The sequence below is a fragment of the Gymnoscopelus microlampas genome (assembly GCF_963454915.1).
Source record: "Gymnoscopelus microlampas genome assembly, chromosome: 11".
Classification (NCBI taxonomy): Eukaryota; Metazoa; Chordata; class Actinopteri; order Myctophiformes; family Myctophidae; genus Gymnoscopelus; species Gymnoscopelus microlampas.
In genome coordinates this window covers 14160006-14177983 of record NC_139948.1, presented here as the reverse complement: position 1 = coordinate 14177983, position 17978 = coordinate 14160006, and the positions used below count along the sequence as shown (strand labels likewise).

General features: G+C 41.7%; 1 protein-coding gene and 1 long non-coding RNA gene across 2 annotated transcripts in view; one reads left to right on the top strand and one right to left on the bottom strand.

Annotated features, from left to right (window-relative positions):
• Positions 1–7402: 7402 nt before the first annotated feature.
• arl6ip1 (ARL6 interacting reticulophagy regulator 1) lies at positions 7403–17873 on the top strand. The gene is made up of 6 exons (XM_084071016.1): positions 7403–7580; positions 9855–9988; positions 11881–12000; positions 13661–13778; positions 14859–14943; positions 16362–17873. Exons 1-6 carry the CDS (start codon positions 7536–7538, stop codon positions 16478–16480), a joined length of 621 nt encoding a protein of 206 aa, XP_083927142.1. The 5' UTR covers positions 7403–7535; the 3' UTR covers positions 16481–17873.
• Positions 8874–17978, bottom strand: part of LOC311054970 — a 91770-nt gene continuing 82665 nt past the window's right edge. The window contains exons 2-3 of the long non-coding RNA XR_014601743.1: positions 8989–9081; positions 8874–8894 (exon numbers count right to left, since the gene is read on the bottom strand). This is a non-coding gene — a long non-coding RNA (uncharacterized lncRNA). The remainder of the gene's footprint in view (positions 8895–8988; positions 9082–17978) is intronic.

Genomic DNA, 17978 nt, shown 5'->3' with positions numbered 1-17978 from the left:
CTTCCGTAGCAGGCTAGCAGCGTTGACAGGTTTCGCGAGAGAAATAAGCAACCAGGTCTAAGAAAGCAAGCCCAAAAGAAGCGACTAAATGCCACATGATGAGCACTTTAAACATCGGACATTTGAAAATAGCCGAACAACAAGCTCAGCGGGTAGATCTGCTACATCTTCTATTTACAAAAAGATCTTGAAGAAAATGTGGAATATCTTTTAAACATTTAATGACAAATGTAATGTTGTATGGGGGTCCCTGGCATAAAATATTTTCAGATGGGGGTCCGCAAATACATATTCATTTGGGGGTCTTTGACATGAAAATGTTTGAGAAACACTCGTTTAAAGAACCCCAGAATAAGCCCACAATAATCAACTACTAACTACACTTTAAAACAGGGCTGCCAACATTGGACTGTCAGAATCCAGGCGATTTTTTTGGGGGGGCGGGCGTTTGAGCACCCTCACACAACGCACACACACATAACATTGCATTGTCAACATTGCACTGGAAAGGGTTTACAACAAAGCTTACAGTGTTTGTTATGAACTGTTCCACAGAAGTAACATACTCTGATTGCATTACAATGATAAAAACAGAGTCGACAGTAACAAAATAAACATAACAATAATTGGAATATGAGAATCAAGGAATGATAGGTACAATTCCATCCATTAAAACGCTAACAGCAGGTTTGATAGGAAATTGATTTGATGACTGAAGCAATGTAAGACTAAGACCCAGCTTTAATAATTACCACGCATTGATTGATTGATTGATGTACTTTATTTAGTAAGACATGAGAACAGTACATGACAGTACAAATTCGCATTACTTAAAAGTTAATATCTCTGTATGATTGCATGCACTGACCACACCCCCCAAGTGTGGGTTCTGGGGGTCCTTCCCCAGAAACTTTTTAACATAGTAGATTTCCAGGAGAAATCCAGGAGAAATATCTTATTATTTATAAGCCCAAAGTCGCTTATAATAAGCCGACATGGCAACACTGCTTCCGTAGTTGATAGGCCGACTTTATACTTATTACTCAGCAGTACGACTGTGTCGCGTGTCAAAAAGAACAGAACTTGTAGTCGTAGATCTGGTCTTATTGCTTTTGGCAAAGTCGCTGACTTTCCGAGGAACGGGGTCCGTCGGGTTCGGGGTCGGGTCCTGTCGGTGGCACTGACGTTTCTCTAAGCCCCGTTTGGTTTGGAACCTCACTCTCCACGATAGTCCCGCTGTGTAGGGTGAGGGTCCCGGCAGAGGTAGAGTCCGGCCAAATGCAGTTTAAGATCACCTTTTTTCGTAGTAGTCCGAGACATCTACAGATGTTTGCAATTTCGGCGGAAAGTAAAATTTAAACGACGAGGTTGAAAAAAACGTTGAAATCGCTTATTTAGTCAGCCTGTGCCATGTTTTCCGTAGCCGAATCGGGAGCAGTACTGGCACCTGTCGTCGGGGGCTCTTCCCGGGTTGAATGGGAAAACATGGCACAGGCTGCCCAAATAAGCAATTTAAACGTTTTTTCAACCCCGTCAGTTAAAATGTACTCTCCGGCGAAATTGCAAACATATGTAGATGTCTTGGACTACCTTTAATTTTTGGATACGATGTTGCGAAAAAGGTGATCTTCAATGCACTTGGCAGGACTCTACCTCTGCCTGGACCCGAGACAGCGGGACCTCATCTCGGAGCTAACGTGGAGAGAGTGTGGTCCCAAACGGGGCTATATAAAATAGTTTGAACATATTTTATTGACCTGACATCAGAATTTGCAGGCTGCTACTTTAAAACTTTTAAAAATACAAATATAAGAAGCACGTGAAATCCATGGGAAATATTTTTTGGCAATGATATTATTAAGACTGCCCAGTGCCCACATAACCTGGTCATAAGCTCTCCAAACGCCTGAACACTAAAAGTTAGGGGATCTATACTAATATATAATACTGGCATAAATGTAATATAGGCTAGTAAACATTTCCTGGATGACAACTGAGGTGTAGACCCAGTATTGTTCTCTTTTAAATTAATAAAATGATCAAATGGAATGGACCAAATAAATATCTCAAAGAGCAAAAAAATACCCTATTGATAAAGTCTCATAAACAGATTTAACACATCTTTCAGATACGGTAGTAATCATGAACACACTACAACCCGGAGTGTAAACTGTACTTTCTTATATTAACCGTACTACCGTGAGAGAAAGTTGTGTGAACAATTTTGAGTAAAATTATTTTTGATAATTTTTTACATTCACTATAGGCTTACAGTATCTTTCCATAAGCTCATTGTGTCCAGAAGGACTAGCAGTAGCTCATTCTTAGGAGATAATTCAGTAGGCCTAAGTGAAGTAGCCTAAGTTAAGAAGGCACAGCAATCAATGCCTCTTTAACTCATTAAAACTGGGAAAGCATGTGTCATTTTTGATTTTTGCGTTGGCTATTAAAAAATTGCAGATATACAAGCTCACAACGCCTCACTTCGTGCCGCGCTGCGAGCTTGTATACATCTGCTATTTTTGAACATTTTTGAAAAATCTTGAAAGTGCGAGATCTACTGATTTAAAAGGCATTTGTAGAATCGGCCCCAGCTGAAGAAGTTTGGCATGTGGCCCAAGATCGGGCCTTCTACAGAGGCAACACTGCAGAATCATCTTTATTGTCACGTCACAGGTTTACAGGTGTAAGACAGTGGGTGAAATTAATTTTCCATCGTTTTTGAGAGTACCCTGATGCAGTTGCATAACCGTCTGGCATGGGAACTGTAGGCTACTGTCTAGTGGTGTAAAGTAACTAAGTACATTTACTCCAGTACTGTACTTAAGCACAATTTTGAGGTGTTTTTACTTTACTGGAGTATTTCCAATTTTCTTTTTCTTTTATTTCTACTCCACTACATCTCAGAGGCAAATATTGTACTTTTACCCCACTACAATTATTTGACAACTTTAGTTATTTTGATTATTATTACAAAACATACATTAACTACTTCAGCCCTATATACATTTGGGCCATTTGAAAATAGCCGATCTACAAGCTCACAATGCGTCGCCATGCGAGGCATAGACCAATTATTTGTTTACTAACATTGAGACTGGACGCACAGGTGATTGTTTCACGCAATCAATTCCCAACCTGTTGTTTTGGGGTGCGCTGGTTTCAGTACACCCCAACCCCCTCTTGTGTGTTGGCTAGTGAGGCGCGTCCTAACGAGACCTGATAGAATGGGTTTCATTGCGCGCATACTGGTTGCACGCATACTGGTTCTTATCAGTGTGACGTCGTCCGTTAAGGGGTCTATTAGGAGCTTGTAGATCTGCTATTTTCAAAGGATTTTATACATTTGAAAACATTCTGCATGATGAGTAGCCTACTTACCTTTGGTACTTTAAGTACATTTTGATATCAATACTTTTGTACTTAATACTCAAGTAAATTTGAATTCTGGACTTTTACTTTATTCCGGAAATACTCTGAGATGCAGTAACAGAGTGTTTCTACATTGCAGTATTGATATTTTTACTTAAGTAGATAACTTGAGTTATATTCCACCACGGCTGTCTACTGTCAACTGCAAAGTGCTGCAGAGTCTGCAGACAGTATACGCTCAGCGCAGAGTATCAGTGGATGTGAGCTTCCCACCATCCAGGATATGTAGATGGTGCGTCAGTAAAGCCTATAGGATTATCAAGGAACCTATCACCCCAACCACGTTGGGGTGATAGGCCAGTAGGTGACTGTTTCAGCTACTGGCTGGAAAGCGGTTCCACAGCTTCAAGGGCTGAACCACTATAGACTCCATGACAACTATACTTCCCCTAGACAACCAGGTTTAACAATTGACAATAAAGGCCTGTCTGCCTGTCAGAGGGACAGGATCGCTGCCAAGAACTCACTGGAATCCTACACCTTCAACATGAAGAGCGTTGTGCAGGATGACAACGTGAAGGGGAAGATCAGTGAAGAAGACCAGAAGAAGGTCATAGAGCAGTGTGATCAGGCCATAGCCTGGCTGGAGAACAACCAGTTGGCTGATAAAGAGGAATACCAGCGTCAGCAGAAAGAGCCGGAGAAAGTGTGTAGCTCCATCATCAGCAAGTTGTATCAGGGAGGAATGCCAGCAGACAGCTGCAGACAGCAGGCACAAGGCAACTCCCAGGGCCCAACCGTTGAGGAGGTTGACTAAAATTTATATTTATGGATAAAAAAAAAAGATGATGATAATGCTTACTGTACTTACACTCAATATCTGTGACTAGGTGGTTGCCCATGGTGTATTTGTGTTTTGTTGATCATGTGCATTCACTGTCTATCAATTTGATATGTTTTGTTTTTATTTACAGTATTGCTGGGCATTGCAGTAAAATGTGAAATTGAATATTTCTGGTGGCTTTGTATCTTTTAAATAAAAAATATATTTGTAATTTATAATAATAATCTATCCTAAGTTATTCACATTTACATTTAGCTCTAGGTACATATATGACATTGTCTTTATTTGTAAAGTATCTGAAACCCAACTGAAGGAGTTCATAGAGTAACTCAACATTAACAGTCGCCATTTGAAATTCACCTCTGAATGTGATGACCAGAAGATGTGACTGTATAACAGACTTGGTTCTTGTCATATATGGTAATAAATGTGCCTGCGGCCGAGAGCCGGTATCACGGTAAATGCAAGGCGCCAAGCCACAGGAAGAGAGCCTTTGATATATATGTATGCAGACGCAGAGACAGAGCCGTAACCTAACTTGTATCACCAACCTTTTGTGAATAAACACGTTCGTATTGTTTAAAGAGGACTCCGTCCATCTTTACAGTTCTAACATATACCGTAAAAGCACTAACAGAAACTCTGTGTTACATAAACAATCCTTCCATCCTATTCCATTCAAGAGGAGTCTGCAAATATCCCAATTTAATGTATTAGATTAAACATTGTGTTCATTCATGCTAGTATAGGCCCAAAGACCCTACTGTACATCCCATGTCTTCATTGATAGATTGATGATTCTAGAAAACAATCTCCAGTCCCTGATAACATTGTTAAAGTCATTGAGGTCTTGGATAGTTAAAGGTACCTGGGTACTGACAAGCAATAAGCATTAGTTAAAATGATAATGATAATAATAATCATAATAATCATCATAATCATACAGATGTAATGTCAACGGGTCCATTACACTCCAAGTGTTAAATTGACACTGAGGATTTTACTTGGCATGTTTTGGCAACATGAGTTTATGTGACTGGGGAGACTAACAGTTTTAATGTGTCCAATTGTACTCTCAGAGTTAAATTAACAGAGGATTTTACTGTCTAGTGAAAGTAGCCATCAATATCACACAAGTGTCAGTTAACTGTGATGTTTAAGTGACAGGTGTTGAGAAAAGTCCATTATCATTCTAAAGTGTCCTGGCCACCTGCTCAGACAGGAATGTGACTTGATGATGTCTGACCAATGACATCCAAACTCAGGTCTACTCTAGATACAAAAGAATAATTTGTACATTACATTACATTACAGTCATTTAGCAGACGCTTTTATCCAAAGCGACTTACAATAAGTGCATTCAACATAGGTAGGGAACGAAACTACTAATCACCAGAAGTCTTAAGTGCATTTTCTGCAAAAACAAGCAACCAAGAGTATACCTAGCGCTAAGGTAAAAGTGCAATATATCAGCTACCTACCTTCTTAAACAGATGAGACAAAATAGCAAAATCAAATGAGCAAGAGCTAAAACAAATAAGTGTATCGACTAAACAAGATCCAATAAAACAATACAACAATAAAACAAGAGTTTGTACAACTAGTTAACAACAAGTAGGCCAGGCAAAGAGGAAGGGTAGTGTTTCCTGAAGAGGTGGGTTTTCAGCCTGCGGCGAAAGATGGGGAGTGACTCTGTCCTGACATCAGTGGGAAGTTCATTCCACCATTGCACCCACAATTTGTACCCACAGCAGCGAAGGCTATTAAGCTGTACATATAGATGAAGCCCTTTGGTAAATTGTGTTTGTGCGCAATGTGTGTATGACTATTAAATTAAGTCTGCTCTGCCTCTCAAACTAATTTACATTAGGGGACAAATTGGTTGTCGTTGATCAGATTAAGAGCATGATGACATCACATTGTTGGCTTTATGGAGAGGGACTCTTTAAATCAGTGATTCTCAAAGTGGGGTCCTGGGACACCCACAGGTCTTTCCGGGGTTCCAGGGGTCCCCAGGAAAATGTAGCAGTTTCAAAACAGTTTGAAATCTTTTCAGAGTCTGGCCTAATGCCAATTTGGGGGTCCTTGACCTGAAAATGTTTAAGAACCATTGCTATAAACTGACTACACAGTAAAATCCTTGGTACAAATGTAGCCTTTTGTACATTCTGAGTTCAAAATGGATAAATTAAAATTCAGGATTTTACTGCTTTATGAATTTAAATGTCATTAAGTGTCATTCAGTCATTTATGTCACTTTAAATGCAAAGTTGATATTGTTTGTGAAGTCTTTGTTATGACAGCTTGATAATTAAACCTGCTATGTCATGTTTATGACAGGTGAAGAGGGTAAAACAGCCACACACTGGTTTAAAGCTCCCAAGACGTATTTTATTTAATGCCGCAACGTTTCAACCTTATAGGTCTTCATTTGGCAAAATGACATTTGCCCGACCTATAAGGTTGAAACGTTGCACATTTAAATAAAATACGTTTTGGGAGCTTTAAACCAGTGTGCAGATGTTTTAACCTCTTCTCCATGATTCTTGCCTTGATGTCCAGTACCTGGCCTAAATACAGGTACAAGATGTGCACACAATCCCCTCTGTGAATTGTTTATGACAGTGTATGAATGTGTCATGTCAGTACAGTGTTACCATCATAGAATCAACCATCCTTTTGTGACATAATGCAGTAACTAGAAACAACCACCAGGTGTCCTCATTCATCCAGTCTATGAAGAGCAGAGGATTTCACTGTTTACTATCAATGTTTTTGTAGCTGCTATATTTGAAAATAGCCGATATGCAAGCACATAACGCATACATAGGCTATAGCCTATGTCTAAAATAGGCCTAAGGTGGTTAATGTATGTTGTATAATATAATACTGCAAATTGGAAATACTCCAGTAAAGTACAAATACCTAAATAAATAATTTTACTTCAGAGTAAATGTACTTAGTTACTTTACACCACTGCTAGTGCCTTATCGGTCCTAATATGAATGAAAGCAGCTGGTTCACTGTTTAGTGGAGTCACAGAGGGGAGCTGGGAACTACACTTCCCGTAATGCACTGTTTAGCGTCACGGAGGGGAGCTGCTGGGAACTACACTTCCCAGAATTCCGTCTGACAGTTTTGACGCAAATTTCGAGATAAAAAAACCCACTCGGCCCGACCGTTAGTGACGCCGAAGGAAGGAAGGAAGAAGGAGGTGTGTGGCTGCTGCTGTGCTCTGGGCCGTTTCTTATTTTAAATAATACTAACAGACAACATTCATCATTCTGAATAGATACAGACAACACACAGCGTTCTAATCATGGCCGAGACAGTTATGGTGGACAACAAAAGCGCCAATCTACTTGTGAGTATGTATTTCTCTTGCTAGCAAACAGGTGAACTTTAACGTTAGCATGTTAGCTCTCTGGCTCGTCCTCGGCCCTAATCAGTGTTGCCATGTTTTTTGAGAGAAATAAACAACTGTGTCTAGGAAATCAAGCCCAAAAGAAGCCACTGGGCCAAATGAGCGCCTTTTAAACCGATATGCTATAGGCTATTTGAAAATAGCCGATCTACAAGCTCACAACGCGTCGCGAGCTTGTATATCTGCTATTTCTGTTTCCCGACATGGCAACACTGGCCCTAATGAGGATTAAAGGCTCCTTTATACCCTGTAGTACGCGCTGTTGCTTGCCGAAAATAACTGATCTACAAGCCATGCGACGCGTTGTTGGCTTGTAGCTGGCGACGCGTTGTTGGCTTGTCAGTCTTTTCGGCTAGCGACACCCTATTGGTGCGATCTATTCATTCTAGCGCGGGCTAATGTATGTAGCTGATCGCTCCCTCGTTAGTATTCAGCCTGATCCTTGTTGGGTTCAAACTGACCCTGGGTATGCAGATCACATTAGCCTTCTGCTATACTGTTGATGTTCTAGGTATTGCATTTGATTTTTATTAGAATGTTATGATTAATTTTATTATATTCAGAATCCACTTTATTGTCGCATCACTGGTTTAACAGGTGTAAAGAAGTGGTGGTTGAAATAAATTCGTAAGCTCCATCATTGTTGATGTTTTCCAGAAGGGGAGAAGACTGGGGGGGGGGGCGAGTTGGACAGGGAGAGAAAATGGACAAATTAAATAAGCATGTCTAATAGAACAGTGGTTCTCAATCGTTTCAGGCCGTGCCCCCCCCCCCACCCCCATAATAATCATATTTGAACTGGGGACCCCCACCCTGAGAATCACTTGGAATTGTAGGAGTTTATCAAATTTCTTCCCTTTTCATATATTATTTGGCCAATGTTTGACCAGTTTTTATAGTAGTTTGTTGCTAACTTTTTTTTGTTATTAAAAAGGTTTTAAAAGTTCTTAAATTGTCACTTCACTGTCATATGGGGACCCCCTAAAATCATGTGGGACCCCCCCCTTGGGGGTCCTGACCCGCAGGTTGAGACCCACTGTAACAGAACACAAAAAGATCAAGATGTCTACATACACATAGCCTAAGACCAGGAAATGGCAGTATGTACATGAGCTTAGCATAAGGTGCCAAAGTGGTAACACATTGGTAGGTCCACATAGTATCAGGTGTGTGCATGATTAGACATTATGGTGCAAAAAATCACATGGGGCAGAACAAACTTGGCAGGTATTAAAAAGAATTCACATGGCAGGTCTGCAGACTCACTGCACAGATAAATCCTCCAAGACGTTAAGTAGGAGAGTGTAAAAAGGTCACATTGTTGCAGAGAACAGAATGAAATGGTGACATCACTCTCACCCTTCAACTCTTGCAAATAATACTGTCCTGTTCTGCTGGTTCACAAGTCGTTTCTGTTGGTCTACATCAGTGGATCTCAAATCTTTTCATGTCAGGGATACTGCCTGGACAGGGACCCCCAAATTAATATTTGCCCCCATCTGAAAAGTTAGATGAGGTGCAATGTTTCAAGATTTCTTTTTACTTTAGATTTTTTGGAATGCTTTGCAGATCGACTTGTAGATTGACTATTCTCAAATAGCAGAGGTATGTAGTGGTTAAACTGATTATGATGCTATATTAGCACATTTAATGCACCCCCCAAGGGCCCCTGGGGGTCCCCGGCCCGGACCCCACTTTGATAACCACTGGCCTACACAAAGCCGTCGTACTGCACACCTGAGCTTCTCTCATCTAGGCTGAGGCGCAATTATTTGCATGCACAACATGGTTTTGTCATGCGTCTTTTTTTTATCAGATGTAGTTAACAAGGCTGCCGTAGATGATTCTCTTAACCCATTAAGACCGGGAAGCAGCACGTGTCATTTCTATGGCTATTCAAAAATGGCAGATATACAAGAGTTCTGCTATAAAGAAAAAATGAAAGCGAACATTTGTAAAATATTTTGTTCCAGGGACTCACAGAAGCAAAGATTTGAGTTACAAATGTTTGCTTTAAAAACATATATTCAAAGATTTGAACACATTTTCACGATTAAAAAAAAATGGCAGATCGTATATCTGCTATTATTGATTAGCCAAAGTCATCTAAAATGACACAGATGCGTTCCCTGTCTAAATGGGGTTGAAGAGGAGTGCAGCCCTGTCCACCTGCCTCTCATGAGTTTTTCCTGTGCGTGTGTTTTTGGTTTCCAGGCACAGGAAACGGCCCAGCTGGAAGAGCAGCTGCAGGGTTGGGGAGAGGTGATCCTGGCCGGGGACCAGGTGCTGCGCTGGGAGAGGCCCTGGTTCCCTGGGGCGTTGATGGGTGCCACCACTCTGCTCTTCATGTGAGTGTCTGTTTTTTTTGTTTTCTTTCTGTTTGTTTTTAAACGTGGATGATGGATGGATGCTTTATTTGTTGCCTGGGGACACACAGAGGGGAGGAGCCTACACTGGTGCCAAGTTAACAGTAAATGCAGGCAACTTGTTTTGCTTAGGGGGCCCATGTTTTACAGTCTGACAACCCAGATCACTAGGCACATATTTGGCATAGCCCTCATCAGCTGCCATGTGGTCAGGTGGGTCTGCATGTAGTGCACTGAACACAGTAGATAGATGATAAAAGTTATCACATCAACACTGAAAGTGACTATAATGATCAAAGTGATGATATAACTGACTCTATTTAAAGACTGATGACAAGATGTTTAGATTAATCTCCAAATGATTGAAAATATGATGCCATTTTTCTACATGCTTACACCTGTAAGGTTTTTTTTGGCCTGTAGCTTAAAGATGATTAACATTCCATAAATGAGTTAAGCTTTGCAAGGAAAATATTTAGAAAACGTGGGTCAACAGTAACACGTGTTAATGGGATGTTTCACCCCAAAAATAATGTTTCTTCTATCGATTAGTCACCCCTTGAAAACTTGAATTCATGGATATTTCTTTTGTTTTTGTCGCATTCCTAAGCTGATAATTTGATGACCAGCGGACCTGTAGGCAGCGGTTCTTGAAGGAGACTCTTTGTGTCTCCTACCGGAACCGCTGCTGGTCAATTATTGGCTTAGGAATGCGACAAAAACCAAAACAAATATATGAATTCAAGTCTCCATGGGGTGACTAATCGATTGAAAAAAAGTCATTTTGGGGGTGAACTATCCCTTTAAGTGGCGTCTGTACCATTTCTGTCGTTGATGGTGGGACATTTTCATTTGTGATATTCATACAGAAAGTGTTGGTCAGCGCTTTTTGTGTCTTGGCCAGGGCCGGGCTAGTCAATAAATACCCTCTGAAAATTGTGAGGAGATTTTCCACTGCATGTTACCCGCTCGGCTTGACTCAATTCACCTTTCTTTTTTCAAAAAAGAACATTTTTCGGTTTTACATTTGGCAAGTTGGTACTTCTTGGTCAGAGAGAATCCTCGCTATTGTCATTGTGTCACAACGTACTACTGTATACTGCATGGAAGCTCCGGAATACTGTTGCCAAACTTTTAAACCAGCCAGTGTATGTGTAATGAATCAATAATGAACAATTGAATGGTCTGTTTCTGGCTTAAAATTATATCAGAAGCTGTTTTTGTTGGATTATACAGGTGCAATAGAGTTTGTTTCCTGGCAAAACGGCATTGTTCTTTGCACCCTCCTACGCAGAGGGTTGGCTACATATCTGAAGTGGAAAAGAAAGTAATGTTGTACCAAAGCCAGTAGAGTGGAGTTGAGCTGTGTGCAGTGAAAAAGTGCCCTGAGCTCTTTGGGAAGATAATGTCATCATTGTACATTGTCTCAAGTCAAAATACTCTTGTGCAAGTGCCAGCCTTTATCTATAATGTGTCCTGGCGTCCCAAACTTTGTTACAAGTTCTACACAACGATTCCTTGCTCTAGTGTATTCTTAGAAACTGATTGGGCATCATTACTGGTTTCATTTACAGCATGCATAACTCTTCATTTCAATTTTGGAAATCTGAGCTGAAATGTGATCAAAGCTCTGTAACTGGCTTTGATATACTGCACTGGTTCTCATTGTGGGGCCCAGGTCCTTGAGCGGGTGTTCCAGGTGGTCCCCAGCTAAATGATTGATGGTTAGGAATCAAAAGAAGTTAAATTAACACGGGGGTCCCAGCGATAAAATGTGTATTCATTGGGGGGGTCTGTGGCCTAATGCATATTGAGATAGAAAAAGGTTGAATCACATACTGTATTGTTAAACGTGTCTCTCTCTCGCCCGACAGGATGATTTACTACCTGGATCCCTCTGTGCTGACTGGCCTCTCCTGCACAGTCATGCTGCTGTGTCTGGCTGACTACCTGGTGCCCACGCTTGCCCCACGGGTCTTCGGCTCCAACAAGTGGTGAGAGGCTGTCTCCTAAATAAAGAATGGAATCGCTGTCGAGTCTAGAGCCCAACCCATCGGTCTGTCCAGATTTATCGGTCATTATTTGTTGGGAATTATGTTACCGATGTCTCCTGATTTTTAACCACTTTCAACATGGCGTCCCTATTTTTGGCTTGTCATTATAAGCAAACATTTTCAATAATTTTCAAAAATGGCATATCTATAAGCTCACAATGTGTCTCGATGAGATATGTTCTATCAGGATTTAGTAACAATACCATAGTTGGACAGGGATCATGTCACCGATCCCAATATGGTACAAAATGCAACTATCTGCCCGATTTATCATATATTTGTTAATCAATATTTCTGACGACTTCTAAAAGTTGAAACTCTGGGCCAGCCCTACGCGTCCAGTTGGTGTACACACTACACAGCCATAAGGTGTTCCAGGCAGCTCTCGTGTTGCCTCCTCTTGTAGAATGTCTCTCAAGACATTCAGGGCAGGATTGAGTGACAGTCTCCAGGTGCTGCGTGTTGGGTGTCTGGCACTGACTGTGACACCCTTTAGTGCTGACTGTGTAACCTTACATCAGCAGAGCGTGACTCATCTGCTTTTTCTTTTTTCTTTGTCCTGTTCGCAGCACCTTCCATACATTTGGCTTTCCCTGCAAGAATACCGTTTTGCAAATGGCAGCGGGAGTGGCTTGACAGAAAATGCTGCAGTGTTGTAAATGGTTGATGATGGTGGTCAGGATTTATATAAATATTGCTCTGTCATGGCATGGGAAGACGTCGGCTCCACGAACTTTGTTTAAAAGCGGGGAAAAGAGCTCTCGGTGGATGTCCTCCTGCCTGTTATGTGCTAAGATTGCACCTGGCATTTGAACGCGGCAAGTCTATTCTTAGTTGAGCCGGGAAGGGTGTGGCTATTGATCCATGCAGTCTGCTCGCAACGCAGATGTGTCCTGCAGAAAGGTGCAGGGCCATCATGGCTGGCTGGTTACTCGCTTAACCTGGATCCTCACAAGGCCAGCGATAGCAGATGGGAGGAAAGTCAAAGCAGTCCCCACATTGGTGTGTGTGGCTATTTGGGTAACTGGTCTTGATGTCCTTTCAGGACCGCTAATGGGAACAGGTCCCATGGCTTGAAATAGGGGTGATGGTTAAGCAGAAGAGAACAGCACATTCTGAAAGATACCCCCCCCCGGCCCCCCGCATGCCTCTGAAATGGTTTTCTTTACTCCCCGTCAGCACTATATAGCACAATGTGTATGGTAATCATGTCCTAAATGAGGCAAGTGCACTGTACAGATGGTGAGAATGATGTTCCTCTTTAAGGACAATGAAATATCTAATCATCTTGGCTCCTGTGTCGACGTGCTCACATCATGCACAACCGGTTTGCTTATTCATCATGAGTCACCGTGGCAGTTTGAAGTTTTTCAACACAAAAGATGACTAATGCCCATTTCCTACAGAAAACTCTGTGCCAAGCATGAGAGCAGACAGTATACCGTTAACTGGGCAAAGCTGGTTTGTTTGGGCGCAACATTAAAAATCCCTTAAGCTTTATGTGGAGTTTCTTGCTTTCCAGCTTGCTTGCTGTTCTTTGTGCTCCCGGTTCAATCAATGCACCAATTGTTATGATCTTTCTCTCCTCCTTCCCGTCCAGGACCACAGAGCAACAGCAACGCTTCCATGAGATCTGTGGCAACCTCGTGAAGACCCAGCGCCGTGTGCTTGGATGGTGGACACGTCTTTTTACCCTCAAGGAGGAGAAACCTAAGATGGTATTCTATTTTTAATATTGTATCTATCTATCCACATCACCTTTACACTACTGCCAAAAATAAACAATGCACACTGCATCTTGAGGTAAATTAGTGCCGCCAGCGGCCGCTCATTATATCCGTGTCATGAGGAGAGTTGAATGCTTCATCTGGTATTGGTGCCTTTTTATAAATGCAGTCTTTCTCTAGGCTACAGATAAATGTGTCCCCAGTCAGCTGATATGATTCCGCTCATCCGCTGCCCCACTTAGTAGGCCATAAACTTGGCTTTGTGCCGCCTAACGGCACATGAAGGCGCTTGCCGTCTTTAATGATGTTAGACACGCACAGAATCAATTAGCACGGTCAATGAGGGCTTTGTCAGACATTTGACAAGGACACATGCATGGACTCCGCTCATGTAAGGTTTAAAGCTGCAATCTGGAACTTATTTTAATGAATAAAGTCTTAAGTGGTTGGAGGCGGTGTCCTTGCTCTTCCATTGGGAGTAGGATTACCTACCTTACTGGTTGACATGTAGTACTGCCTAAAGTTCATAAGCCCAATATCTCCTGGAAAAAGTGGGAGTTGCTCTTGCATGAGAGAGGTAGACCCCTGTCTGGATCCTGGGTAGGACATAAAAGTAGCGGACTGCAGCTTTAGTTTAGTTGTATCAAGGGGATATTTGACACGTGTGTTAATGAGCTTCATACAAAGGCACCCCCCATGCACAGCATTTCTCAGCCAGTGGGTCACGATGACCCAAAAGTAGGCCTGTGAAGCTGTGACAAAGACATAAGGAACAGCTTTTAAATGGAGCAAATGGCCCCCTTTGAGACCATTTGAGCATGAGCACTGCTACCTGGATGTAAATGCAGCCTGTGGAAAAAGAAGTGCACAATAAAATCCTCCGTGTTGATGTAACTCAGAAGAGTGCATACATTTAACCAAATGGACCCGCCGTGGTTCCACTTGGTTGCATTTGTGCACTCTTCGGAGTTGAAAGAACACCGCCGGTTTTACTGCAGTGTGGAACAGTTTGTACTGTGAAGGTCCTTATCAGTGCCGTCTCTTGGGGTCCCTCCCTGTTCTGTCCTGCAGTACTTTGCCTCGGTGATCAGCAGTCTGCTGGCAGTGGCCTGGATTGGACAGCAGGTCCACAACCTGTTCCTCTTCTACCTGATTGGTGAGTACAAAACACACACTGCCACTATTTTATTATTTTCATCATTTTGTTAACCAATGGTTTTAGGGAAACATAGTGGTACTTGTCTATCCTCCGCTTGCCTCAGGCCATCGTATAGTGAAGATCAAACGACATTTCTATGATAAGATGCTAGGAAACGGGAAGTGGTGGGTGTTTGTCTAAACACCAGCTTCCTGTTTAGAAACGCACGCCTGTTGTGGCCCTAGAGGAGGCTGGCAAAATTGGCGGCCCCACGGGCTGCGTCTGACCCAGGAGCAACCTTCGAGTGGCTTTGTGATCTAATTTAAATTACATTTTATTAAAAGGATCTGTAACTTGATAGCAATGTTTATTATATCTGTAAGCTGGGGCATCTTGTTTGCGAGTGAGAAACCGTTGCCAAAATGATCTTCGCAGATGGTATGAAAGTAATGTTTTTGTCCTATACATTGGGGCTTGAACAATGAATTGCAGTAGAACCATACTTGGATAAACTGCCAAAATGTTTCACGCACAGAGACCGTATCAGTCCTATAGATGTATAATTATCCCTTAGGGAGTGTGTTAGTAATCAGCGTTCTGGGAAGACGAGTTGTCGACGGGGAGAGGCTGACATGTCTGTTCCCATCTCTCACATCACCCCTTCCCCACAGCAATGGATGACAGTACAAATTATGGCGATAACCTGAAGCATTCAGTGAAATGTGACTTCATGTATTTCTGTTTTGGCCTCCAGGAGTGAAGAGATGTTATGAAATGGTCGAGATTAACCCATTTTAAGCTCAATTTTTTAAAATGTCATTGTATGATCCATCTGTACTGAAAATAGCTGATCTACAAGCTCACAATGTGACGCGTTGAGTAGTAGATCTGCTCCTTTCTGAGCGCAACACCATCGTATGATGGAGCATAAATTAAGCATTAGAACGTTGCGGAGGAATTTCGCATCGGTCTGAATTCCCACCCTTAGACTCGAGTCATTCCACTAACTGGCCTAAAGTTTTTAATTTGTAATTAATTCCCAATGTATTCTTCTGTTAAGCTTAGGTTTACCAATTAAAGACATTTCCGCCATTATGCACAGTGCAATACTCATTGTTAAAGGTAAACTTTTCCATACGTTTCCAAACACTGCATCGTTTGGCAATGTAAACATTTTGAGGAAAATGCACAGAACATGGGGTATTTGTTTTGCCATGCTATATTATTGATCTTCTCATGTAAGAACAATGGGATGTGGGTTGAAAAATGTAACATTTCCCCTTAATCTATCCATTTGTAACTCTTTGAGAATATACATTAATGTAACCAAAGGTACAGGAACATCTGGTTATATTTGTACATGGTCAGGAGTTAATCAACACTTTTGAAACCAACCCATTTCCTTTTTTTCCCGTTTCTTTTCCTGCCCCCTGCAGTGAGCTTCCTGCTGCTGCTTCCTGGCCTCAACCAGCATGGCATCATCACCAAATACGCCGGTATGGCGAAGAGGGAGATCAACAAACTGCTGAAACAGAAGGAGAAGAAGAATGAGTAGGAATGGAAAGCACTGCACAGTACATTCCTCAATGTTAATTTAACTCGGAGAGCGTGCAACCAAATGGACCCATACAGGTCCATTTGGTTCCATTTGCACACTCTAAATTAAATAACACTGGGGATTTTACTTTGTGGCGAGGGGGGAATCTCTAAAAGACGGACTGCGAAACAAAGTCGAAGATGGAAATCTATTTACAAGAGAAGAAACTAGTAGAGCAAATGAGAAGAGAGAGAGAGGGAAGAAAAGAAAAAAAGCACCCTGCTCCCTCAATCTCTCTCTCTCTGTCAGAGAGTGAAGACCAATTTCACACGTGGAAGAACGTGGCATCTCTCCTTCCCTCCCGACCGCCCCTTTGACATTTCAGGCCCAGTCAATGGCGGGATTATTTGTTTTTTAAATGTGTTCTCGTTTTTGTTATTCATTTAAATGCATGCGGTCACCACATGGATTCTGATTGTTGCTTTTCCTCACCAGGTCATTAAGTCATGTTCATTAACCACTTCTCCAAAAAATAGCTAAAATAGCAGATGTGCAAGCTCATCGTGAGCTGAGAATAAGTATGTAATAGGGCTTAAGTGGTTAAACATGTTCTGTGCACTGAAATGTTCATCACCATAATACACACAAACACACTTGGGATTTCCTATTGTTTCTCTTAGTTTAATGAAAATTATTTAAGATGCCAGTAAAGCTTTTTAAAGCCATTCCCTATTTATTTTTCACAGAATCGGTGACTACTGAGTGTTTGTTTTTCTCTGGCATTGTAGCATCAATTCTTTCAGCCACACGTAGATCGCTCACAGGCAGTATGCCACAGAATAAGAAGTTGTTTACCTTTTTTCGGTTAGTCACTACTTTTTGCTTTAGATGTATTTAAATAGAGTACTGAATGAAACTGGAGTTATACACAGGAAAATCCTTTTAATTTAACTCTGAGGATCACGAACCAGATACTTAAACGGGTACATCTGGTTTCTATTTGTATACTCTCTGGGTTAAATTAACACTGAGGATTTTGACAGTGTACGCTGTGCTGTGTGTGTGTGTGTGTGTGTGTGTGTGTGTACACGTTTGGAAAGAGAACAGAGCCGTCTCTTAGAAGCAAGCCCGCTGCTGCTAGGCTGAGCATCGCCGATCCCCGTAGCTCTCGCTCCTACCCCCACAATACACTTTTTGTTTATCGTCTGGGGTGCCTGTCTGTAAATAGGCCTGTCCCTTATATCTGTCTATACCCTGCTGTCTCCATCTATGTGATGTCTTTTTATTCTGTCCCCTCTTTAGTCTGCTGTTTGACCCCTGTCCTGAATTTCACCTGTTGTTGTCCCCCCCCCCCCCCCCCTCCCTGATGGAGATCTGTAAAAAGAACAAATAAAAGTCTGATTTAAATTAAGTTGCACAGCTTTGGGTGTTTTTATTTTCTTAGAGCAAGACTCCTGTGGTTATGTCTTTTATAATTTATCGTTCGAATAAGGCTTCATTCATACTTGGTTATACG